At 50.6% G+C, this 24,252-nt stretch overlaps 2 protein-coding genes across 6 annotated transcripts; both read left to right on the top strand.

Moving 5' to 3' along the window:
- The first annotated feature begins 384 nt into the window (after window positions 1-384).
- EBI3 (Epstein-Barr virus induced 3) lies at window positions 385-6,018 on the top strand. 4 transcript variants are annotated; one of them, XM_065933689.1, is made up of 6 exons: window positions 385-412; window positions 519-618; window positions 1,243-1,369; window positions 2,939-3,117; window positions 4,611-4,768; window positions 5,544-6,018. In XM_065933689.1, the coding sequence occupies exons 2-6, from the start codon at window positions 546-548 to the stop codon at window positions 5,694-5,696; spliced, it is 690 nt and encodes a 229-aa protein (XP_065789761.1). In that variant the 5' UTR covers window positions 385-412; window positions 519-545; the 3' UTR covers window positions 5,697-6,018. The 4 variants fall into 4 exon arrangements, with proteins under 4 accessions (XP_065789761.1, XP_065789743.1, XP_065789771.1 ...); XM_065933671.1 differs by lacking the exon at window positions 385-412 and adding an exon at window positions 1,122-1,157 and having other exon boundaries at window positions 431-618; window positions 1,246-1,369; XM_065933699.1 differs by lacking the exon at window positions 385-412 and having other exon boundaries at window positions 431-618; window positions 1,246-1,369.
- A 2,884-nt stretch (window positions 6,019-8,902) lies between these two features.
- Window positions 8,903-22,999, top strand: YJU2 (YJU2 splicing factor homolog). 2 transcript variants are annotated; one of them, XM_065933657.1, is made up of 8 exons: window positions 8,903-9,033; window positions 11,235-11,335; window positions 12,728-12,872; window positions 15,076-15,210; window positions 15,853-16,034; window positions 17,191-17,311; window positions 21,072-21,213; window positions 22,395-22,999. In XM_065933657.1, exons 1-8 carry the CDS (start codon window positions 9,010-9,012, stop codon window positions 22,505-22,507), a joined length of 963 nt encoding a protein of 320 aa, XP_065789729.1. In that variant the 5' UTR covers window positions 8,903-9,009; the 3' UTR covers window positions 22,508-22,999. The 2 variants fall into 2 exon arrangements, with proteins under 2 accessions (XP_065789729.1, XP_065789720.1); XM_065933648.1 differs by having other exon boundaries at window positions 21,069-21,213.
- Window positions 23,000-24,252: the final 1,253 nt, after the last annotated feature.

Raw genomic sequence — 24,252 nt, 5'->3', positions numbered from 1 at the left:
CTGGGCATCCCAGGTCCTCGGCGAATGTCCTCAGTGGGGGATGTGCGCCAAAAACCTGGGTGTCTGCCTCTCTGTGGCCTGGAGCGTGGGGTGCAGCTGGTGGGGGGAGGGGTCCCTATCTCGGTGGTAGATGAGTGATCCAGCCTCGCCCGGGTCTGTCCGTCTGTCTTGCTCAGTGCCCCCCCATCCCGCCTCTCTGTTGTTTCCTTATCATCACCACCCTCCCCGGGGGGCTCCCCCTCCTCGCTGAAGCCGGAAGGAAGGCTCTGCTGGGAAAGGCCACGGGGTCACTACTTCTCCCTTTTGTGGCCTCCTCTCTCTGCCCCCACCTTCGGGGCCTTCCGCACCCGAAACTGGTGGTGGCCGGTGAAGGGACTGGGGGCTCCTCCTCCAGGGCCCCAGGAACTGAGCGGTGAGTCAGACAGGGAAGGGGAAGTAGGGGGCCTCCAAAGGGGGCTGGGCTTTCCCCTGGGTGGGACCCGAGTCCCCTGCCTCCCTGAGGGTGCTCCTGGCCCCAGCCCCTGAGAGCAGAGCCTGCCAGAGCCATGGCCCTGAGACTCGTCCTGGTCTTTGCCGTCAGCCTCTGGGTGGGCTGCTCACTCTGTCGCGAGAGAGAAGGTATGTGTGGACCCCGGGGGTTGGAGGGAGCCCTGGCAGAGGGACACTGAGGACTGGACTGGTATGCTGTGGAATCTTCTGGGTGGGGTGGGAGCCCACACGCCTTCTGTATGCCCACTGGTGGGAGAGGGTTACCATCCCATTGCATGGATGGGAGAAACTGAGGCACAAAGAGGCAAGTCCTACCCCAAGGGGACCAGGAAGCAGCAGCCACAGCCTGGAGGGAGGGAGACTGGCGGAGAGAGACATTTTAGTTGTATTCATTCACTTCATGTGATTCAAAACAAAACTATCACAAAGAGGGGGTTTAGTAAAGCATCTCTCTCCCTCCAGAAGTCCCTGCCACCCCCAGGTCCCCTCTGTGTCTCCTTCAACCTCAGTTTTCCCATCTGGAAAATGGGCTAATAGTAATAGTTCCTTCCATGGCAAGTTGTATCAAGGGGTGGGAGATGATGTGAATGCCTTTCATTCATGTACTCATTCATTCTACAAACCTTTATTAGGTGCCTGCTGTGTGCCCAGCACTGGCTGGCAGCAAGGTAGGGGCTGGTGAGCCACAGTAAGGCTTTGACAGTTCCAGTGAATGAGAAGCTCACACTCTCTCTCTCTCTCCGGGCCACCCAGTAGCTTCCTCCCAGCCCAGGGTGTGGTGCCAGGCCTCCAGGTACCCGGTCGCCATAGACTGCTCCTGGACCCTGCCGCCCACTCCTCCGAACTCCACCAGGCCCACATCGTTCATTGCCACGTACAGGTCAGAGAGCTTGGAGGGCTTCATGGGGACTAAAACTGGGCTGACCCACTAGGATCAGGGTAGCTGAACACTTAGGGAGAACCTGAAACACTCGAAATTCTAGAGCAGCACCAACCCTTAGAAATACACTCCCTAGGCTGATTCGTGTCAATGTATGACAAAACCCACTGAAATGTTGTGAAGTAATTGGCCTCCAACTAATAAAATAAAATTTGAAAACAAACAAACAAACAAACAAAGAAATACACTCCCTAAAATACATATTGTCAGCCATGTGTGGAGGGTAAAATTTCCTAGAAGCCCCATTTGAAAAATTTAAAAAAAAAAATGGTGATACTGGTTTTAATATTTTATTTAAATAATATTCAAATACTCCAAATATGTACCATCTAATATGATTGAATGTAATGTGCTTTAACATGCTTATATAGATTTCATATATTTAAATTTATACTAACATGCACCTTCAGTTGCTCAGTCATATCTGACTTTTTACAACCCCATGGACTGTAGCCTGCCAGGCTCCTGTGTCCATGGGATTTTCCAGCCAAGAATAATGGAGTGGGTTGCCGTTTCCTTCTCCATTTATACTAGAAATTTATACTAGAAATTGATTTATTATCATGAATAGGATTACCCAAAGCATTATTTCAACATGTCATCAAAACTTTAAAAATTAATGAGATATTGTACATTCAGTCCTGTTATACTAAGTCATGGAAATTCCATTGATGCTTTCTGTATATATCATATTTCAACTCAGATGCTAAATGTTCACTGGAAAATACTGATCTCTAATTAGATTTCATAACATTTGTGTTTGGGAAAGTAGATTCATACACCTGAGTTGTTCTGAGAAACTTTCTCAAGCTTTCTGATAACTAGAAACTTCATGTAGATTAGAAAGAAAGCAGAAAGTGTTAGTCACTCAGTTGCAGCCAACTCTTTGTGAACCCAGGAACTGCAGCCTGCCAAGCTCCTCTATCCATGGCATTTCCCAGGCAAGAATACTGGAGTGGGTTATCATTTCCTTCTTCAGGAGGTCTTCCCTACTCAGCAATAGAACATAGGTCTCCTGCATAGTAGGCAGTTTCTTTATCATTTGAGCCACCAGGGAAACACATAGATTAGATAAAAGTCCCACTCAGTTGCACTGGCTGCACTTCAGTCACATCCACACTGCAGAAGCAGAACGTTTTGGATGCTGTGGAAGGTTCTGTGAGTGGTGTTAAACTCCAGTCTCTAGAGTCTGAAATCTAAGGGTGCCAGAACTCAAGAGAGTTGGGATCATTATTTCAGAGTCCAGAATCTGTGAATCATAGACCTGGGAATGTTGGCATTCTAAGGCTGGAATGTTGACGAAAGCTTTACAGCCCAGACCCTAGCACCTCCTAGTGGGATGTTCCCTCCAACCCTGGGTCACCCAAGTTCTGTGATGTTGGGTTGAGGGACCCCTAGGATCACACAGCCAAGACAAGGACTCCTCACCTGCTGTCCTCACATGGGGTCAGGGCACAGGTGGGCCAGCATGAAGTGCTAGGATCCTCACAGCACTCCTTCTGTGTTCAGGCTCGGCGTGGCAGCCCATGGGGAAAGCTGGCCCTGCCTCCAGTCGACACCAGAAGCCACCAGCTGTATCATCCCCGATATCCAGATGTTCTCCATGGTGCCCTATGTGCTCAACATCACCGCTGTCCAACCCGATGGTGTCAGCAGCAGCTTCTTGCCCTTTGTCCCAGAGCACATCAGTGAGTAGGGGTCGAGGTGGGAGTGTAGAGGGCCCGCCACCTTCCTCCTACTCCTCCCCCAAAACAGGCTCACCTCCCACCTGTCAGGATGAGATCCTGTCTATCTATATGGCTTCTGTGGGATCCACTTTCACAGTTGACCAAGAATCAGCCCGCCTCTCCCTCTCTGGAGCCCCTAGTTGGTCCAGCCTTCATCATCGCCCACCTGGACCAGCACAGCCAATCTCAGTCCTTCCCTCACTCCTGCCCTCATATCCATCTGTCCTTCCTGAAGCAGCCATGAGAGGCACCTGCGAGCACACCAGTCTGCTCCGGTCATTGCACTGCTCACGGCCCTCCCGGGCTCCCACCTCCCTGCAGGTGGAAGCCCAAGTCCTTCTCACGGCCCACAGTGCCCTGCATGACCTTCCCCATCCCCTCCCCGTCCTTTCCTCCTCCCTCTCTCCCCTTTGCTCACTCTGCTCCAGCCACATGGGCCTCCTCACCGTTCCTCCAGCCATGTCAGGCACAGTCCTGGCCCAGGGCTCTTGCACATGCTGTACCCTCTGCCTAGACGGCTCTTCCTCCCTAGATCTGCATTTACTCCCTCACCTCCTATAGGTCTCAACTCAGATGTCATCTCCTCAGTGAATCCTCCCCTGAGCATTTTTTTTTTAATTGCAAACCATCACACATTATTAGTGGTTGCTAGAAAACAGTCTGGCAGACCCTCAAAGAGTTAAACATAAATTACTGAGTAATCCAGAAATTCCAGTCCTAGGTATATATCTAAAAGATATGAAAGCACAAAGACTTGTACACAAATGTTCAGAGCAGCATTATCCATAAAGCAGAAGCAACACAAATGCTCATTAACTGATGAATGGATTCTCAAAATGTGTCCATCCACACCCTGGAATATTATTCAGCCATAAAAAGCAGAGAAGCCCAGACACTCACTACCATGTGGATGGACCCTGAAAACATGATGCTCAGTGAGAGAGGCAGACACAGCAGGACACACAGGGTGTGATTCCACTGATGGGAAACGTCCAGAACAGGCAGATCCTCAGACACAGAGAGTGGGTTCCTAGTTGTCAGGGTCTAGGGAGTGAGGTATGGAGGGTGACTACTAATATGGTCAGAGTTTCTTTGGGGGGTGATGAAATGTTCTGGGTTAAACAGTGGTGATGGTTACACAACACTCTGAATATATGAAAACCACAACTATACACTTTAAAAGAGGGAGTTCTCTGGTGTGTAAATTGTGTCTCAAAGAATATTGCAACCTACTCCCCTCCCTACACTCCCGAACTTTCCTCCTTCCTCTTTATGACCTTCAGATTTGCCTCTTGTCTGTTGTTTTCTGCCTGAAGGGACTGGGCTCCAAGAGGACAGGGCTACTGTGTCCCAACATCCAGAACATTGCCATACACTCAATAATATTTTATTGTTTGGTTGAATGAATGAATGAATGTCCCCTCTGCTGACTCTACCTCCTGCTTGTCCATCAGTCAAACCAGACCCTCCAGAAGGCGTGCGCCTGAGCCCCCTCCCTGGGCAGCAGCTGTGGGTGCAATGGGAGCCCCCCCAGACCTGGCCCTTCCCGGAGATCTTCTCCCTCAAGTACCGGATCCGCTACAAGCGTCATGGGGCTGCCCGCTTCCGTCAGGTGAGGACAAGGGTGTGGTTCCTGGATAGAGGGAAGAGCATGTGTTAATGTGCACTGGGGTCTGGGTCACAGCTTAGGGTCCTGGTGTGTGACATAAAGGCAGCCCAGGGACTTCCCTGGTGATCCAGTCACTAAGACTTGATTGCTAAGACTCTGAGCACCCAATGCAGGGGGCCCAGGGTTCAATCCCTGGTCAGGGAACAAGATCCCACATGCTGCAATTAAGAGTTTGCATGTTCTAAGATCCAGCACAGTCAAAATAAATAAATATTTCTTTAAAAAGGCAGCCGAGCAGTTCTACTCCTGAGCATCCACCTGAAAAAATAAAAACAGGATCTTGAACAAATACTTGTACACGAATGTTCACAGCAGCATTACGCACAATGGCCAAAAGGTGGAGACAATGTCAGGGCCCTCAACAGATGATGGATCCACAATGTGTGGTCCGTCCACGCATGGGAACATCACTCAGCCGTGAACAGGAATAAGTGATGGACAAAGGGATTGGTGGGAGTGTGGACTCAGGGTGGGTTGGTTTGTATATGAAAGGCATGCTCCTGGTTGACCAAGAACTGCTTGACCCTGGAGGGGTAGTCTTTTCCTGCTCAGCAAGATGTTGAAGGTGGCCACAGGCGTGGAGGGGGCCGCAGAGGGCATGCTGTTTAGAATGGACATTGGTGCCTGAGTGCCAGAGCAACAGCCTGAGCAGGGGGACAGAAGGCTTGATCACAGAGTATCCTCATTCCCACTGACCCAGCCTTGCTTCTGCTCTCAGGTGGTGCCAATTGAAGCCACATCCTTCACCCTCAAGGCTGTGAGACCTCAAGCCAAGTACTGCATCCAGGTGGCTGCTCAGGACCTCACCGACTACGGGGAATGGAGTGCCTGGAGTCTCCCTGCTGCTGCCTCCATGACCCTGGGCGAGTAGCAGGGGCTCCCCGCACCCCTGAAGAGGGGCCATGCCCTTGACATCCACCTAAGGGTGAATGGGACCTATCCGGCCTGGGTTCACCACTGTCGAGTTGCTGGGCAATCTTGGACAAGTGACTTTGCCTGTTTGAGTCTCAGTTTCTCAATCTGTGAAATGGGAATGTGTTCTCTCCGTCCTTTGATACAGTGCAATGCTTTGAGAACTATGAATATGAGATTTTTCAATTGTTTAATTAGAACAGATCAGTGTCACTAGAATTGGGATTCTTCCTTCCTTCAACAGATCCACGCGAGCCCCAAGGAGGAGAAACAGATCAGGACACGGACACACATTGAGTCCCCACTCCCACACGTGGGATCAGGGCTGGACCAGAGGAAGAAACGGGGCTGGGGGAGGCAGGATAGGGGTGATCTGGGTTCTGCCTGGGATGGAATGATGGGATCTGTTCAGTTCAGCAGTTTCCTTCACACAGTTACTCAAAAACTGCCCAGAGAGACTTCCCTGGTGGTCCAGTGGTTAAGAATCTGCCTTGCAATACAGCGGGGACATGGGTTCCATCCCTGGTGGGAGAACTAAGATCCCACATGCCTCAGAGGAACTAAATAAAACTAAACCCAAGTGCTGCAACTACTGAGCCCATGTACCACAATTAGAGAATTCCTGCACCACAAGGAAAGATCCCATATGAGGCAGCAAATATCCCTCATGCCACAATTAAGACCTGATGCAGCCAAATAAATATATTTTTTAAAAAGCTGCCCAGATGTGAGCCCTACTAGAGGGGGACATAAGTTTATCTGGGATGATTTATCTGAGGAGGGGGCTGCACAGCCAGGCTCTGAAGGATTTTTCTCAGCCCAGGAACTTCTCTGTACATTTCACTCAAGGCTCTTAATTCAAAGGTCACCTCCTACAAGAAGCCTTCCCTGACCACCTCAGCTATGGCAAAGACTAAAGACCCCTCCCCCAAAGATATCCATGTCCTTACTCCCAGAACCTTTGAATATGGTACCTTACATGGCAAAAAGGGCTTTGCAGCTGTGATTAATTTAACAGAATTGAGAATCCTCAGATATGCAGATGACACCACCTTTATGGCAGAAAGTGAAGAGGAACTAGAAAGCCTCTTGATGAAAGTGAGAGAGGAGAGTGAAAAAGTTGGCTTAAAGCTCAACATTCAGAAAACTAAGATCATGGCATCTGGTCCCATCACTTCATGGGAAATAGATGGGGAAACAGTGGAAACAGTGTCAGACTTTAGTTTTTTGGGCTCCAAAATCACTGCATGTGGTGATTGTAGCCATGAAATTAAAAGACACTTACTCCTTGGAAGGAAAGTTATGACCAACCTATATAGCATATTAAAAAGCAGAGACATTACTTTGCCAACAAAGGTCTGTCTAGTCAAGGCTATGGTTTTTCCAGTGGTCATGTATGGATGTGAGAGTTGGACTGTGAAGAAAGCTGAGCACCGAAGAATTGATACTTTTGAACTGTGGTGTTGGAGAAGACTCTTGAGAGTCCCTTGGACTGCAAGGAGATCCAACCAGTCCATCCTAAAGGAGTTCAGTCCTGGGTGTTCGTTGGAAGGACCGATGCTGAAGCTGAAGCTCCAATACTTTGGCCACCTGATGCGAAGAACTGACTCATTTGAAAAGACCCTGATGCTGGGAAAGATTGAGGGCAGGAGAAGAAGGGGACGACAGAGGATGAGATGGCTGGATGGCATCACTGACTCGATGGACGTGAGTTTGAGTAACTCCGGGAGTTGGTGATGGACAGGGAGGCCTAGCGTGCTGTGATTCATGGGGTCGCAAAGAGTCAGACACGACTGAGCGACTGAACTGAACTGAACGTTTGAGGATCGTTCATTGAGTTAATGAAAATGAAGTAGAGTTATACTGGATTATCCAGGTGGCCACAAGATAATCACAAGTGTCCTTATTGATGGGAAGCAGTAAGGTCAGAGGGAGACAGAGAAGGTGATGTGACAATGGTGGCAGAGATGAGAGTGATGCAAGACCACCAGCCATTGAATTCTGGCAGCATCTGGAAGCTGGAAAAGACAAGGAAATGGATTCTCTTCTGGAGCCTGCAGAAGGAACCAGCCTTGCCACCCATTCCCATTTGACTTCTCATCTCCAAAACTCTAATAAATGTTTTAAAGTAATGAGCTTAAGGACTTCCCTGGTGGTAAAGTGGCTAGAAATCGCCTGCGATACAGGGGACACAGTTTTGGCACCCTGGTCTTGGAAGATCCCACATGCTGCAGGGCAACTAAACCCGAGCACAACTACTGAGCCTGTGCTCTTGAGCCTGAGTGCCACAGCTGCTTAAGCCCATGAACCCTAGAGCCCATGCTCCACAACAAGGGAAGCCATCGCAGTGAGAAGCCGTCGCACCACAGCTAGAGAAAGCCAACACAGCTATGAAGACCCAGCAAAAACAAAAAATAATTTTAAAAATTGAGCCTGTGGTACTTTGTTACAGCAGTTATAGGACACTCATACATCTCAAGCAGCCCCTTCTCATCACTTTCCATGTGTCATCCTGTTTTATTGTCTTTGGATCACTGACCAGGACCCGAATGGGGTTTTTGTGTGTTTATTGCCAGTCAGTCCCACCAGACAGTGATCTCCATGAGGACAGAAATCTTGTTCTCCAATGTGCCTCGAAGACTGAGTACATCTTTGACACAGAACAAACATTTGTAAAAGGAAAGGAGGAAGTGCGAGGAGGAACGTCCTCTTTAGAAGGACAAGGCAGAGGCAAACCATGGAGGGGACATCTGGGAGCCAGTGCATGTAGCTGGAGGTAGACCTGAAGCCTGGTCTTTTGAGTCTCTCCCGGTGACTCAAGATAAACTTGGGGTGGGGCCTGTGTAGCCCGTGAGAACTGTCCCAGTCCCCAGGTGAGCGCTAGGGACACAGGAACGACGTGTAGTGTCTACAGGGTAAGCGCTCAACGCTGAATTCTTTATTTGTTGAATAAAAGAACTATAGGGACTGTCTCTACCAGCAGCCACGTCCCCTGACGACCTCTAGGGGGCAAAGCTTCTCCTCAGAACTTCAAATCCACCGGAACCCTTGTGGCACATTGATGAGGTTGCCACTGGGGAGGGAAGACCGATGGACCGAATGCTGACAGGCGGGGATCAGAACCAATGAAAAAGGCAAGGCTGTACGCTGCAGCCAATAATAGCGGCTGAAGGAGGTGACGGAAGCGGAAATAGAAAAGAGAGAAGGGGAAGTTCGACAAGCACCAAGTGTAGTCAGTACTCTTGTGCTCGTGAAAAGAGTAGGAGGCGAAGATGTCGGAGCGAAAAGTTCTAAACGTAAGTGTTGGGCGACTAGGGTTTTCGACCTGGGGCGAGACGTCTCGAAGCTCGGGTCGAGGGGGGCTATGTATACCTTCCTATTAGAACCTTTGTCTTCTTCTCCAACGGCCTTCCGTTGGGCGGGGCTCTCTAGACTCCTCCCAATCACTTTCAGTGGAGGGTGGGCCTTCGCGAAGCCTAGAGGGTGGAGTGTACCCAGTCACCTGTGTGGGCGGAGCTTAGGCTATTTATCCAATCACTTCTGATTGGATTTTAAAGAGATTATCCTATAAGTCTCTTGGGGGCGGAGGTTCCTTAGGACTGTGTTCTTCGCGCTTACACCCTTGTCTTCAGGAGGCGTGGCTCTGTTAAGTCCCGCCCCGCTTGGGTTTCTAGCCCAGCGTGTTCCTTGGAGGGATTAGGCTTTTCTGACTCTTGCTCTGCTGCAAGAGGATCCTTCCAATTGCATCAACTTCTCCCAGTTCTGTTGGGGAAGACTGGGAGTCTTGGGGTATGGAGTTGGTTTCGGAAAGGCAGGGTTCAGCTTCTGGAGAAGAACCCTCCGAAATTTAGAGTCCCTGTTCCCCACCCTCCAGGAAGGTCTGTGCTCCCGGCAAGGGGGTTGAGCTCCCCAGCCTGGGATGTGTAAGCCCAGAATGTCAGGACGAAGTAGAGAACAGACCTCCAGACTGATGGCTTGGAGCCCAGGTTTTCGAGGTCAGGTTGATGCCCCTTACTGTGACTCAGTGCTCTAATGTTTTAAACACCTATATTTGGACTCCAGCCCCAGCCAGCCCCAGTGCAATGTGTTGGACTTCGAGTCCAGGAAGGTCCTTCCATCCTGAGGATCCAGCTGAGAGCCCAGTTGTTTCCATAACTTACTGGTAGATAATTCTGTTCCAGGCACTGCTTGAAGTGTCATATTCATCAGATCTTCTCAGGTGGACAAGTTATCCCACCTTTAGATGAGGAAACTGAGACCCAGAGAGGTTATGTGATAGCCAGAGAGTAGAGTAGTCAGACTCAAGACACTCCTTCCCCCAGCTCTGCAACTCATGCTCCTAATCACTATACCACAGTTTCCTGAGTCATGTCCCTGGTTCTGAATCCTGGCTCTGCTCTTCACCCTGTGTGATCCTGAGTAGCTGAAATCGCTGGAACTCAGCTTTCTCCTCTGTGAAATGGGCACACCTTTCTCTATTTAATAGAGTCTTTCCAAAAATTCCATGAGTCAGGGGACATCAAACTCTCTGTGTAGTACCTGGGCCTCCCCTGCTCGCTCAGCAGTAAAGAATTCCCCTGCAGTGCAGGAGATGGCAGTTCGATCCCTGAGTGGGGAAGATCCCCTGGAGAAGGAAATGGCAACCCACCCCAGTATTCTTGCCTGGGAAATCCTATGAACAGAGTAACCTGTTGGGCTATGGTCCATGAGGTCACAAAGAATCAGATAAGACTGAGCGACTAAACAACAACAACAGTGTAGTACCTGGCACATAGGAAGTGTTCAGAACTCAAAGTGCTTTATTTTTGCATTATCATATGTAGTTCTTTTTTCCATAATCCAAGCTCTCCTTCCTCACATCTCCCATCTCAGACTCCTATGCATAAAGAGTTAATACTGCAGCCCTGAGGCTGCTTACCTTAGATGGAAAGGCCAGCTTGCCATGCTGGACTTGGACTGGCATCTGGGAACTTGAATTTCAGGATGGTTCTCACCGTTCACTGAAAAGAATGGCTCCCTGTGCTTAAACTGTTTGTATAAACAGTGTGATTTGTGCTGAGCATATGCTCCTCTCCTGGAGTCTGGAATCATTATATGCACTGGGCAGATGTGCCTGTATGACCAGCCGCTAGTGAAAACCCTGGGTGCTGTGTCCCCCTGAGCTCCCCGGGGAGACATTTCACGTGTGTTGTCACAGTTTATCACTGGGGGAATTGACTCCATCAGGAGAAAACCCTGGGAGCTTGTACCTGGTCTCCCTGGGCCCTGCCTCATGCACCTTTTTGCCTTTGCTGGTTTTCCTCTGTGTCCTTTTGCTGTTGATGAATAGTAGCCATGAGTACAAGTGTGTGAGCCTCCTAGGAGTTCTCTCATCAACTCACTGAATCTGCGGGTGGTATTAGGGACCCAGGCACAGCTCCCCAGAGCCCCTTCCCTCTGCCTCTGGCCTCCCTTGCACCTGAAAGCAGCTTTCCTGACACTACGTTCCTCCCCACAGAAATACTACCCCCCTGACTTTGACCCATCGAAGATTCCCAAGCTCAAGCTGCCCAAAGATCGTCAGTATGTGGTGCGGCTGATGGCTCCCTTCAACATGAGGTGAGTGACCCCTCAGGGCCCCTGCACTTGTCGTGGTGGACAGACCCCATGCCTGGCATCCACAGGGAGCAGCCTGTCCCCAGAGCTCAGACCAGGCCACCAGTCCTGGCTCAGACATGAGCCCAGTAAGCAGGTGACCTGTCTTTCCTGCCGTTGAGGATCAATCTCCCCGACTGCTCAGAGCTCCCACCTGGTGCCTGAGAGCTCAGTCTTTGGTAGTAGAAGCGTGAGTGTGAGACAGAGTCCTATACACACATTCACTTTCTCCAGCAGCCGTGTCTGTTCCTGCCCCAGGACCTTTGCACAGGCTGTTCCCTCTGCTTGGCATACACTTCCCTCTGCTCTCACATGGTCGGCTCTTTTTCACCCTCCAAGGCTTGGCTTAAATTTCATCCCCTCAGAACAACCCTTCTGATCCCCCACCCAACCCCATCTGTGCTTCCCTCCCCTGCCACTAGTCCCCAGACCTCGTCCTTTGTACTGTCTTGTAATGACCATATCTCACCAATTCCCAGCCCCACAGTTTTTCACATCTTTGCACATCTGAAATGAAGTGATAACCTAAGCCACCTTTGTTAGTGAAGTTCAGCACGTGTTTACATATTACTGATCTGCTTGTCTTCTCTTTCTCCTTCATGCATTTGTTTTTATTCAGTCATTTATTGGGTACTGTTGAGTGCCAGGGACACTGGGGGGATCAAGACTTGACCCCACAAGAGTCCCAGTCTGGTGAGGAGTAGAGATAATAAACAAGTGCTCTGGCATATTCATGAAAAGCATTTGTGGGACACACAGATTGTCACAAGAGAGTGACTGGATGGTGATGGGGAATGGGGCAGGGGCCTTTGCTGGGTGATTAGGGAAATATCAGCAGAAATACCAATGGAACTAGAATCTAAGGGTTGGAGGATGTCACGGGCTATGGGAATTGCAATGGTGAAGGCCCACAGGTGGGATCGAGCTGGGGTGTTTGTAGGAACAGCCAGGGGGCCGGCACACTGGGCTGGGGAGCACAGGGGCTGAGCAGGAGGGGCTGAGGGAGGGCAGAGTGCCAGAGCTCTGCCTCAATTCATGTGGCATCTCCCCAAGTGGAATCCTCCCTCCGGAGGTCAGGATGCCCCATGAACACCAGGCTGGCTTCTGGGAGTGGGCAAAAGGCAAGTCTCACCTAGCTTTGGTCATCTGGGTGCTTTCCAAGAAGACAGGCAGATACTAGTGAGAAGAATATGCCAGCTAAGGGGAATCCTTACTCACAGTGGGACAGGCTTCTTGGTTGGGAGGGAGCTCCCTGTCCCTGGAGGTATGCAAGTGGTTATCTGCCAGAATGCTCAAGGGTCCCACCAGCAAGAACCAGGGTACCGAGGTGACTTGAGTCCCTGTTCCTCCCCACAGATGTAAGACATGTGGAGAATACATCTACAAGGGCAAGAAGTTCAATGCTCGCAAAGAGACCGTGCAGAACGAGTCCTACCTCGGCCTGCCCATCTTTCGCTTCTACATCAAGTGCACGCGCTGCCTGGCAGAGATCACCTTCAAGGTAAGCAGCCACCCAGGCCAGTCCCTCCTCCACTGGGGTGTCACCACTCCTGGCCCCTCCCTCCAGGGAAATCCCATTTCACCTTCTCCCCAGGAAACAGCAGAAGTTCAAGGAGAAGTTCACAGGAGTGTAATTTATAAAGGCAGAAAACCAAGAAGCAACCTAGATATATAGTAATGAGGTTTGATGGACAGGCTACTGTAAGTTGCAATTTTTCTTGGCTAATAGCAGTCATATTTTTACTTTCATTGTCATTCTAAGGGTGGTATTAAGAACTTGAGGGACTTCCCTGGTGGTCCAGTGGCTAAAACTCCAAGCTTCCAATGCAGGGGGCCTGGATTTCATTCCTGGTGAGGGAACTAGATCCCATATGCTGCAACTAAGAGTTTGCATGCTACAACTAAAGGGTTAAAAAAAAGAATTTGGGAAAGAGATGAAGAAAACTTAGTTTTCTCTCCTCGTACTTCTGTGCTGTTTGAGTATTTTTTTGCCAAAGACTTTTTTCTTAAAACATTACATTGATTAAAACATTAGATTTTATTAAAATAAGCAAAAAGTACATTATAAATTATGTTTTAATTATCTACTTTTTAAACACAGTTTTATGAGATATGGCTTATATATGCCATACAATCATTGTTTTAAAATGTATAAGTCAGTGGTTTTTAGTATATTTCTCATGTGCTAAATTGCATTCTTTAATTCCAGAACATTTTCATCACCCCCAACTTAGCCTCCATCCCCCAGCTCCTGGCAATCACGAATACACTCTGTGTCTCTGGTTTGTCTGTCTGGACATTTCCTATCAAGGAATCACAGACTGTGTGGCCCTTTGTGTCTGACTTCTCTCACTGAACCATCATGTTTTCAAAGCTCAGGAATATTGTAGCAAGTATCAGTGCCTCTCTCCTTTTTAAAGCTGAGTCACATTCCACTGTGTAGCTGAATCACATTTTGTTTTTCTGCTCATTAGCTAATAGACAGTTAGGTTGTCTCCAGAAAAATGGTTTTTTTACCTACATTGTGAAGTATGTATATATTTAGATATTAATGAATACATATTAATTTTTTAAAGTTTAGAAAAGCTGTGGCAGAGTGTTATAAATTGGCTTTTCTGTTGAAGAATTTCAGCTGATGAAATAACTAGGATTACATATGTATGTTTGCGTGTCTGTGAGCATGTGGTGAAAACAGAACTCCAGCTGTACTGTAAGATAAACACTGGAAAATTGTACTACTCTTCTTTGCCTAGCCAGTCACCAGGCATAGAAACACTTGTAACAGTTTCCTGTATGGTTTTCAAAAAAAGTGCTCTGGATACAGGTGCACACAAGGATCACTCTCCTCCTTGCTCTTTCTTTTAAACAGTAAACATCTTATTTTGGAGTAGTTTCAGATTTATAGAGAAGTTGCAAAGATAGCAGAGAGTTCCCATCTGCCCCTCACCATCTTCCCCTCCTGTTAACATCTTCCATTTCCACATTGTATCTGCCACAATAAGAAACCAACACTGGATTGTTAGATTGTTACTTTTAACCACATTCCAGACATGACACTTATTTCAATTTTTCCACTAATGTCGCCTTTCTGTTCTAGAGTCTCATCCAGGATACCGTGTTATATATTGCTTTTCTATTTTATAAACACAAATAGGGCCATGCTTTATACATAGTTGATGTGTAATTTATAATCAAAGGAAGGTCAAGTGCACATGTGTGCACACACACGTACAGAAAGGATTTGTGCAGGGACTTCCCTGGTGGATCAGTCAGTGGTTAAGAATCTGCACTTCCCACTGCACAGAGAGCATGGGTTCAGGGAACAAAGATCTTGCATATGATGCTGTGTGGTCAAAACATTTAAAAAAAAAAAAAACATTAAAAAAAAAAAAAAAGATTTGTGCAGAGACCCAGAAACTTATTTGCAAACATGTGGAGGGTGAAGGTCAGCATAGGGACAGTGGGCAGGTGGAGAAGGATCTGAAAATCCATGCTAGGGAGTTCAGTGATTCTGTGACAGGAGACAGGAGCACTGGAAAGAAAGAACTGTACTCACCAAAGCAATAAGACAGGAAAAAGAAAGAATCAGTGTTAAGAGTCATGAAACAGGGAAAGAAGGTGTTGCAGGCTGCTAGCCACTGTTCAGCAGAAGCTTTTAATGCTCAGAGACATAGGAGCTGACATATGCCTGCCCTCCCTCCCAGACAGACCCTGAAAACACAGACTACACCATGGAGCATGGAGCCACGAGGAACTTCCAGGCCGAGAAGCTCCTGGAGGAGGAGGAGAAGAGGGTGCAGAAGGAGCGGGAGGACGAGGAGCTGAACAACCCCATGAAGGTCAGTCAGGCATCGCCTGTGCGTGCGTGTGTGTGTGTGTGCGCCTGTGTGTGGGTGCTGATGGAGTCGATTCCCCTTCCTGCTTAACCCTCCAGGCAGGGTGTTGGGGTGGAGAGAATGGTCAGTAGAATTCTAAGACGTCCCCAAGACCCCCGCCTCCTAGTCACACGTGCTGCATAGTCTCAGAACTGTGTATACAAGGATCTTGCTCCCATGATCAAGTTAAGATTAAACTATGGCCCAGATGACCTAACGAAAGGAGGATTGCCCACAACGTTCCTGACCTGTCACCTGAGTCCCTTAACCTGGGTCTAGAGTCCTAGACGGAGGGAGTCATTTTTTTTTTTTAACTTATATTATTTCTACTTAGTGATGGAGCCAGGCTGGAAGTCCAGGCCACCTGGCTCCAGTACCGACCAGCCAGGTGGTCTCGGGCGATCCCTTCCCCTTCCCCAGGCCTTGGTGTTCTGAGCCATGAAGTGGGTGCAGCCAAGGGACCAGGTGCTGTGGATCCAGGCCCCGGGGTTGGGGTCCTTCCCTTGCCCATGGTGACGCCCTAAGGTCAGGCAGGCCATGCAGGGTGGCGGAGGGGGTTGAGTCGCAGTGCTCTCAGCTCCACGTCTGTGCCCCGGTCCCCACCAGGTGCTCGAGAACAGAACTAAGGACTCCAAGCTGGAGATGGAGGTCCTGGAGAACCTGCAAGAGCTCAAAGACCTGAACCAGCGGCAGGCCCACGTGGACTTTGAGGCCATGCTGCGGCAGCACCGCCTGTCAGAGGAGGAGCGGCAGAGGCAGGAGCAGGAGGAGGATGAGCGGGAGACGGCGTGAGTGGGACAATGAGGCCAGAGGGGGCCGGGGGTGCCCTTCCCTCTGCGTGGAATCCCTCTTCCCGATCTTTGCATGGCTCCCATTTCAGGGAGGCCTTCCCCACATCCCAGTCCCCATCTCATTTTCTCTCTTGTGGGATCTGTGTCAGGGTCCTCAGGACCACCCCCAGGTTCAGTGGTTAATTAGAATGAAAAGTTACAGGGAAAAATCAACAGCAGGAAAAGGCATGGGGCAGGATTGGGGAACTGGGCACAAAATTTCAGAGTCTTCTGCCTCTCATGATATGGGCTTAATTCCCCCAGAATGAGACGTGATGGCGTGAGTGAGGTGTGGTCCCTGGGGAGGCTCATGAGATCTAGTTTGGGGTTCTCACTGCGGCCAGTCACACAGGCACCTGCCCAGCTTGGCCAAACCCCCAGACTCCAGGAGGAGAGTGCACCGCTTGTTTGCCCAAACAGTGTTGGGGCAGGGAGGCTCCCATCAGTGAGGGTAGCGGGAGCCCGAGAGTCCAGGTCCAGTTGTCCCCGAGGGCTGGTCTGGCAAGCCAGCCTTTCCGAGGCTTCGGCCTCAGGCCTGCCGTGTCCATGCTTCTGCGGGGCACCTCCCACTTTCTGGAACCTTCTTGCGGATTCAGCCTTTTCCTGATATGTCTTCTGTCCTTCCTCACCTAGAATCTGAACAGGGACTCAGTTTGGCTTCTGCATGCACGGCCTGGAAGGGGGCTGGGCACATAGTAGGTGGACAGCCAGTACTGTTGGGTTGGCAGGTCAGTGAGACCGGGATTAGCAGTGAGAGGAGTCTGTGTTCACTGAGCCCATTTTGGATATGGGCATTGTTCTGAGTTTGAGTTTGGACACACCATTATGGTGGTCAAGGGAACTGAGATGTGAGGAGCCGTATACACAGCCCTGACTGAAGTCCCCCAGCTGGGGTTCAAATCGAGCCAGGCTGGTTCCAGCCTCCATGTGCTTAACCACCCCACTGGATTCAGTTGACAAATAACTTTTTTTTTTTCTTTTTTTAATATTTGTGTACCCCCATCGCTGACTCAGTGAGGCTAGGAAAGGAAAGCCAGGTGCCTCATTGTGGCGCGGGGGGAGCGTCCTGGCCACTGTTCCCCTGAAAAAGCGTGTTCCACGTTCCTTCCTGCAGGGCGCTAGTGGAGGAATCAAGGAAAAGAAGACTCCTTGAAGACTCTGACTCAGAGGAGGACACCACCCCCACCCAGCCCCAGCCAGCCCTCCGGCCCAACCCCACCGCCATCCTGGACGAGGTGAGTAGGGCCACCCCATTCCCATGTGCTCTCAGGTGAAGCAGGGACAGGGTAAGCCAGGACTTGGCTTAACTTTGTCGTGAAAGGCCACAGACAGTCCAGGTCATAGTGCTCAGCTCCACTGTTGTAGCACTAAACAGCCGTGGGTCATATATGAATAAGTAGGCACGGCCATGTGCCAATAAAACTTTATTTACAAAGATAGGTTGCAGCCCTCCGGGACTGTAAGGTTTTCTTTTTTTTTTCTATTGTTTTTAATTGGAGTATAATTACTTTACAGTGTTGTGTTAACTTCTGCTGCACAACACCGTGAATCAGCTGTATGTATATACACATGTAACCCCTCACGCCCATCCCACCCCTCTAGGTCATCACACAGCACCAAGATGAGCTCCCTGTGTTATATAGCAGCTTCCCATTAGCTATCCATTTTACACATGGCAGTGTATATACATCAGTGCCTCTCTCCCAACCCGACCCACTCTCTCCTTTGCCCTACTTGTGTCCACAAGTCCGTTCTCTATGTCTGTGACTCTATTCCTGCCCTGAAAATCCAGGGCTATAGTTTTCCACCCCTTCTCTAGCTGCAGAAACAAGGAGGCTCGCTGGATTTAGAGACATCAGGCCAATGTTGATTTCTCAGGCACTTAATAGTCCTGGGCTGGACTCCTGGGCAGCCCTGTTCCATGCAGTCACTTCAGGGATGCAGGCTTCTCACTCCTCCTAGTTCTGCCCTGTCCTGGATCATGGCTGCCAGCTTGGTGGTCACAGCTGGCTCAGGGCACCCTGGGGTTCCGGCTGCAGGAAGGCGGAGGGGGTGAGGAGGAGCACCCGCCAGTGCCTGGAGGCCCAGGTTCAGATGCCACCCACACCCACTGCCCTGGAACCTGGAGTCCTAGTGGCCGGACATAGCCACGTGGCCGCCTTGAACTGCAAAGGAGGCTGGGAGCTGCCCGTGCTATTATTAGCAGAAAGAAGGGAAAAAGAGGGTTGCAGGGGTGGGGGGTAGGGGGTTGTCTAGCATTTTTCACCACAGCTGTCTTATCCTAGGTGATTGAGGCCACTCTGGTTAATCGAAGGAGGGGCTTAAAATGGGAAATGGTAAATAATGCAGACAACCCAGAAACTTTATTATAACTCAAAACAAGTTCCCGGTGTGTATTAAATACCAGTCCAGCCACTGGATAGGACCCAAAGTAACAGCAATCTCAACTGCATAGAAGTTAACTTTTCTCTCAAATAACACTCATACATGGCCGTGCTGAACAGGGAAGGTGGACCCTGGTGTCCGAGGCATCCTCCTCCTCATTGTCCTGCCGTCCCCAGGATGATGCCCTCAATGCAGGGCAGCTCACGCTGACCAGTGGGAGGGGCTGGGGACAGGGGAGGACATTGAGGGTAACAATACAGATCCTTCTGCTTACATCCCATTGGTCAGAACTGAACCACCTGCCCACATCCTGATTCAGAGGGTCTGGGAAATGTAGTCTTTCACAGGGGCAGCCATGTTCAAGCTGAAAATTCTAAAGAGGATGGGTTTGGGGGTCATGCACTCTCACTTGTCAACCTTTTGATGTCGAACCAAGATATTTTCTTTGAGGCTGCATCCCCTGATCAGAGTTCTCTCTCTGTCTTTCTTGCATAATCCACCCTCAGAATTCACCTAAAATTTCCTCTTTCTTTATTTCTTTCAAGTGGAATAAGAGATTGAAAGTTCTTTCAAAACAATATGGCCTTGTATGATTTTTCCCCCCAGTCTTTTAAGTCTATTCTATTATTTTATTTTATCTTGGCAGCACTACACAACATGTGGGATTTTAGTTCCTCCACTAGGGATCGAACCTGTGCCCCCTGCAGTGGAAACGTGAAGTCCTAACCACTGGTCCACCAGGGAATTCCCTCCGCCTAGTCTTTCGTTGTTGTTGCTGTGTACTTATTTATTTTTGGCCGCCCTGGATCTTCAGTGCTGCAAGCGGGCTTTGTCTCATTGTGGCCAGTGGGGTGTACTCTCAAATTTCAGCACAAGGTTGTCTCATTACTGTGGCTTCTCTTCTTTCGGAGCACAGGCTCTAGGACGCATGAACTAGACCTTGTTGTGGTGCACAGGCTTAGTTATCCTTTGAGATGTGGGATATTCCCAGACCTGGGATCGAATCTGTGTTCTCTGCACTGGCAGGCAGATTCTTGACCACTGGACCATCAGGGAAGTCCTCCCCCTGATGACCCAGTGGTTAAGTTAGGTTACTATAGTCTTGGATAACTATTAAGTCTTTTCTGGTTATCTTGCTTGTAGCTAATTTGATAGTGGACTTTCTTGTTTTGTTAGGCATTACACAAACTTCACCGTAACTTTACAGAAGAATCTGTCTTTTCACCCCTCTGTCCCCTGGGTTTAGTTTAATGGGAACCCATGCTGGTGTTTGACAAAAGGTGAAGGACAGAAATTAATTCCACCAGTCAGTTCAGTGGTGCCAGATGAGCAAGCTTCAGCTGGGACTGCCAGTCTCTCTGTTACCCCAGTGGACAGCATTTTTCCTGGTCACCACACGGGGAATGCAGTGTGACCCCTGTGTCCTCCTCCTCCCCCTGCCCCCACCCCAGCTGTGCTAGCGCCCTCAGATGGGCCAGGCTCAGTCCACATCAGGTTCTCGCTTGCTGACTTCTCCGTGTCTGACTTCAGCACCAGGTTCCTCCGCTGACCACCTGATCAACAGCAGCTGTCCCCTCCCCCCACCCCCATGCTGTCCATCACCCTGACTTCTTTCTTTCCCATCACTGATTAAGACGATGGCGTCCTGGGACTTCCTTGGAGGTCCAGCGGTTAAGACTCCATGCTGCCAGTGCAGGGGGCACGTTTTCGACCCCTGGTCAGGAAGCTAGATCCCACATGCTGCACAGCCAAAAAAACAAAGATGATGGTGGTTGTCCTGACCATCTACTTGCTCGTCCACCCTCTCTCCTTCCCAGATGGTGTGCTCTGTGCAGGCAGCCCCTGCCGTCATGCTCCCCCTGCACCCCCAACCACTCTTCTAGTGGTTTCCAGTTCCTCTATTTAAACATCAAACATCAAAGGGGTCCCTTCTGATAAGACTGAAGAGCTGGATGTGGACGGAGCCCCCTTCTGCCTCCCCCTAACTAGTTCCCTCCCCCTCACTAGGCACCAGGGAGGTGCCTGCATCCCCCTTCATTCCCTCAAACGTGTTGATTGAGCACCTACTGCAGACAAGATTGGGTGTGTTCAGGGTGGTATGGCTGTAGCCTGAGCTCCTACCACAGACCCCGCAGTGAACAGACAGGACCCCACAGCGGCTAGGGAGGTGGAGGGCACTGTGGACACAAACATGCAGCTTTCACCCGAGCCTGAACTGTGAGGAGAGGCGTCTAGGGTTGCAGATGCTTGAGATGGGTACTGCAGGGTGAGTAGGAGTTCACCAAGTGATCTTGAAACAAAGGGGATATTCCAGGTGGAGGGAGCATTGTGGGTACAGATGTGGAGGTGAGCGACCTCGGTGTATGTGATTTAGGAAGTTTTAGGGGTGTAAGGGATAGAAAATGGGCAGAGGCCTTGAGTACCAAGCTTAGGGCAATGGGGAGCCACAGAGGGGTTTAGAGCAGGGGGGAGAGGGCTCGTCAGCACCACAGGGGGAGTGGGGCTGGTAAAGATCCTGGCTTAGTTGGGGACTGAGAGCAGGGAGGCCAGAGGAGGGACAGATCGGAGACAAATCACCCAGTCACATCCCGCATCCCCCACCCCCAGCAGACCCCGAGAGCCAAGAGGAAGGCAGAGAGCTGGGAGCGCAGCGTGGGTACCCTTGGCAGTAGGCCCCAGCTGTCGTGCCTGGTTGTGAAGAAAACGGACCTGGACGCCAGCATCCAGCGAGGAGGAGCCCCGCCCCTCCCAGGTAGGCTCAGGCCCTTAGCTGCGTGCAGCGCCGCAGGCAGCCAGCAGGTGGTGCCGCTCTGTCGAGAGGGGCAGCGGGGTGAGGTGTGTCCCCAGCTAGGGCTGAGGCGAGAAGGGCTGGAGTTTCCTTTTTTGTTTTAATTAAGAGGAGCAAGCTGTTGTTTAGTTGCTAAGTCATGTCTGACTCTTTCACGACCCCATGGACTGTAGCCCTGCAGGCTCCTCTGTCCATGGATTTCCGAGGCAAGAATACTAAAGTGAGTTGCCATTTCGTTCTCCAGGGGATCTTCCTTACCCAGGTATCGAACCCACATCTCCTGCTTGGCAGGCAGATTTTTTACCACCGAGGCACCGGGGAAGCCCAAAAGGAGCAAGTGTTTGCTTTTAAAACCCCATTCAGAGGCCTGTAGGATAAATTGTCTGATCTCATGGCTGCCCATACCCCATACATGGACAGCGGCCCCAGCTTCCCAGGTCGGGTCCTGGGCATCCGCGTCTTGGCTGTTGTGTCATCGATGCTGTGTGTGGCCCCCGGGCCCTGGGGAGGAGGAGAATTAGGGTGAGGTGGGCCCTGTGAGGTGAAAAGAGCAGGACCCCCCATGCCTCCGTGTGCTTGGGTCCAAGGCCCTCACCCCTGCCCGGGGCCTGAGCTTCCTGTCCTAGAAGATGCTGGTGATAACAGGATCAGCCTCATGGGTCCTCAGAAGGTTTGGGGTCGGTTCCCTGAGATGCTCCAAGTCAGGCACCTGCAGTAGATCCTGGCGCCCAGCAAGCCTTACAGATGCATGACCATGTTTATCAAAACAGTTACTTCTCCATTTGTCAGATGAGGAGACAGAGGCCCAGAGAGGTGGAGCCACTTGCCCAGAACCATACAGCCGGGGTGAGTGGTGGAACCAAGGTCCACCCCTCTTTATCACCATGGTACTCGGCTTCACTTGGGACCTGGAGCATTTCTATTTTCTGCACCCCCAGCAGGGCGCCTGTGTCCACCCGGGTCCAATTTCAGAAGTGGAGCTGCTGGGTCAAGGGGTGTGCGGGTTTAAACTGTGATAGGTCCGCCAGATACTTTACAGAAAGGCTGCACACAAGCAGGAGCGGCCGGTCCTGTTCTGGCCTGCCCCCGGCTCGGCCTGCCTGCAACTGTCCAAAGGTGACTGCTGGCTCTTGCCTCTCCCCTAGGTGCAATGAAGAATGGACAGGCGGCTGGCCCAGCGCCCCAGACCCCCAGCACGTCCTCCCTGAGCCAGTTGGGTGTGTATTCTGACAGTGAGGACAGCAGCGGCAGCAACTGAGGCCCACCTGCCCTTCCCTGATCAAGGTCACACAGCCAGCTGCGGCCGTGGTCCGGGCCAGAGGCCTCGGAAGCAAGCAGAATCACAACTGGACAAGCACAAATGTCCTCTGAGGCCGGCAGGGCAAGCGAAGACTTCAGTTGAGGGACTCAGTTTTCTTCCTGTCCCCCTGCCCTCTGGAGCTCAGGTCCCCAGGTCACACTGCAACATCCTGGAGCAGCTTCAAGGTTGCCTCTGTGACAGTCCCTGAGAGGCCAGCCATGCTTTGGGCATGGGGCAGGCCCACCCACCACCCGTCACCCATCACTCCGCCTGGGCTCTATCCCTTTCCACCACAGAACCATCTGCAACCAATGGAAAGAACCTGCTGATGGCCTGGGCGCCTTCTCTTTGTCAGTGTCTGAGGAGGGGATGTCAGAGGCACACAGCCTAGCCAGTCCTGGACCCCTGACTCTCAGAAACCACCAACTAATAAATTCTCATTATTTCATAGGCTCAGTTTGGGGTTAATTTGTAGAAAGCTGATAAAGTCAGGAGACCAGCGAGCCTGACTCCAAACCTCCTGTTCTTTCAAGGTTGCCGGATTCCACCTCATGTAATTCCCTCTGACTACAGTGTTTTCTAGTTGAAGGTCCTGTGCCCCCACCAGACACTTCTGCAGCCTGCGCATGCCATGTGTGCTCTGTCACTTCAGTCGTGTCCAACTCTTTGTGACTATGGACTGTAGCCTGCCAGGCTTCTCTGTCCATGGGATTCTCCAGGCAAGAATACTGGAGTGGGTTGCCATGCCCTTCTCCAGGGGATCTTCCTGACCCAGGGATCGAACCTGAGTCTCCTGTGGCTCCTGAGTTGCAGGCAGGTTCTTTACCGCTAGAGCCACCTGAGAAGCCCCTTCACAACTCAATGAACCTCCATCTCCTCTCTCCCGCCCTTCCTGGGGTCACTGACATCAGCCCTTCTCTCTCACACACACATACATACAGGCTTTCATTCATCATTTGAAGAAAGAGGCTTCGTGGTTTTCAATGTCAGAGTTTGTGGGATGAGACCCCCCCCCCCCCCCACATTGGGGATCTGCTTTCCTACAGCGATTTCCCTGCTTAGGGATTGCACAGAGGTGAACCAGGGTCCCGCTAGGGCTTCCAACGGGGGCTCAGGGGCTTTCACATCAAGGCTCTGAGGCTGCAAAGACGGCCAGGGAGGCCTGATTCCCAAGCCCCGACAGTGGGGTTGGGGCAGGCCCACCATGCTAGCAGCTAGTAAGAACTGGTGCCTCATGCATCTCTGTTCCCAGTTCTGCACTCAACAGCATCATGTTTATGGCTTAATGTCGGCCACCTCAGGAGTGTTTACACCATGGAAATCGGCAGAGGCTGCAGGAGCCAGTTGTGAAGCCCGTGCCAGCACACCACTGCCCGTTTTCCCCCAACTCAGCATCCTGCTCTCAGTGCCTGGGATGTAGGCCTTTCAGAGGCTCTGGGTAAAAACAAATCATCCGGGGACTTCTGCAGTGGTCTAGTGTTAGCACTCGGTACTTTCACTGCTGAGGGCCCGGGTTCAATCCCTGGTTGGGGAACTAAGATCCCATAAACTGCGCAGTGTGACCACATTTTAGAAATAAAATAGAAAAAAATGAATAAGTCATCTAGCTTAAGTAGATGTGAAAAGATATTGGGTTGGGAGCTCTCTGGCTCACTTTTTAAAATTATTTTATTTATTTGGGTGCATCAGGTCTTAGTCGTGGT

Source organism: Muntiacus reevesi, chromosome 1, assembly GCF_963930625.1.
Source record: "Muntiacus reevesi chromosome 1, mMunRee1.1, whole genome shotgun sequence".
Taxonomy (NCBI): Eukaryota; Metazoa; Chordata; class Mammalia; order Artiodactyla; family Cervidae; genus Muntiacus; species Muntiacus reevesi.
This window is presented reverse-complemented; position numbering and strand designations above follow the sequence as displayed.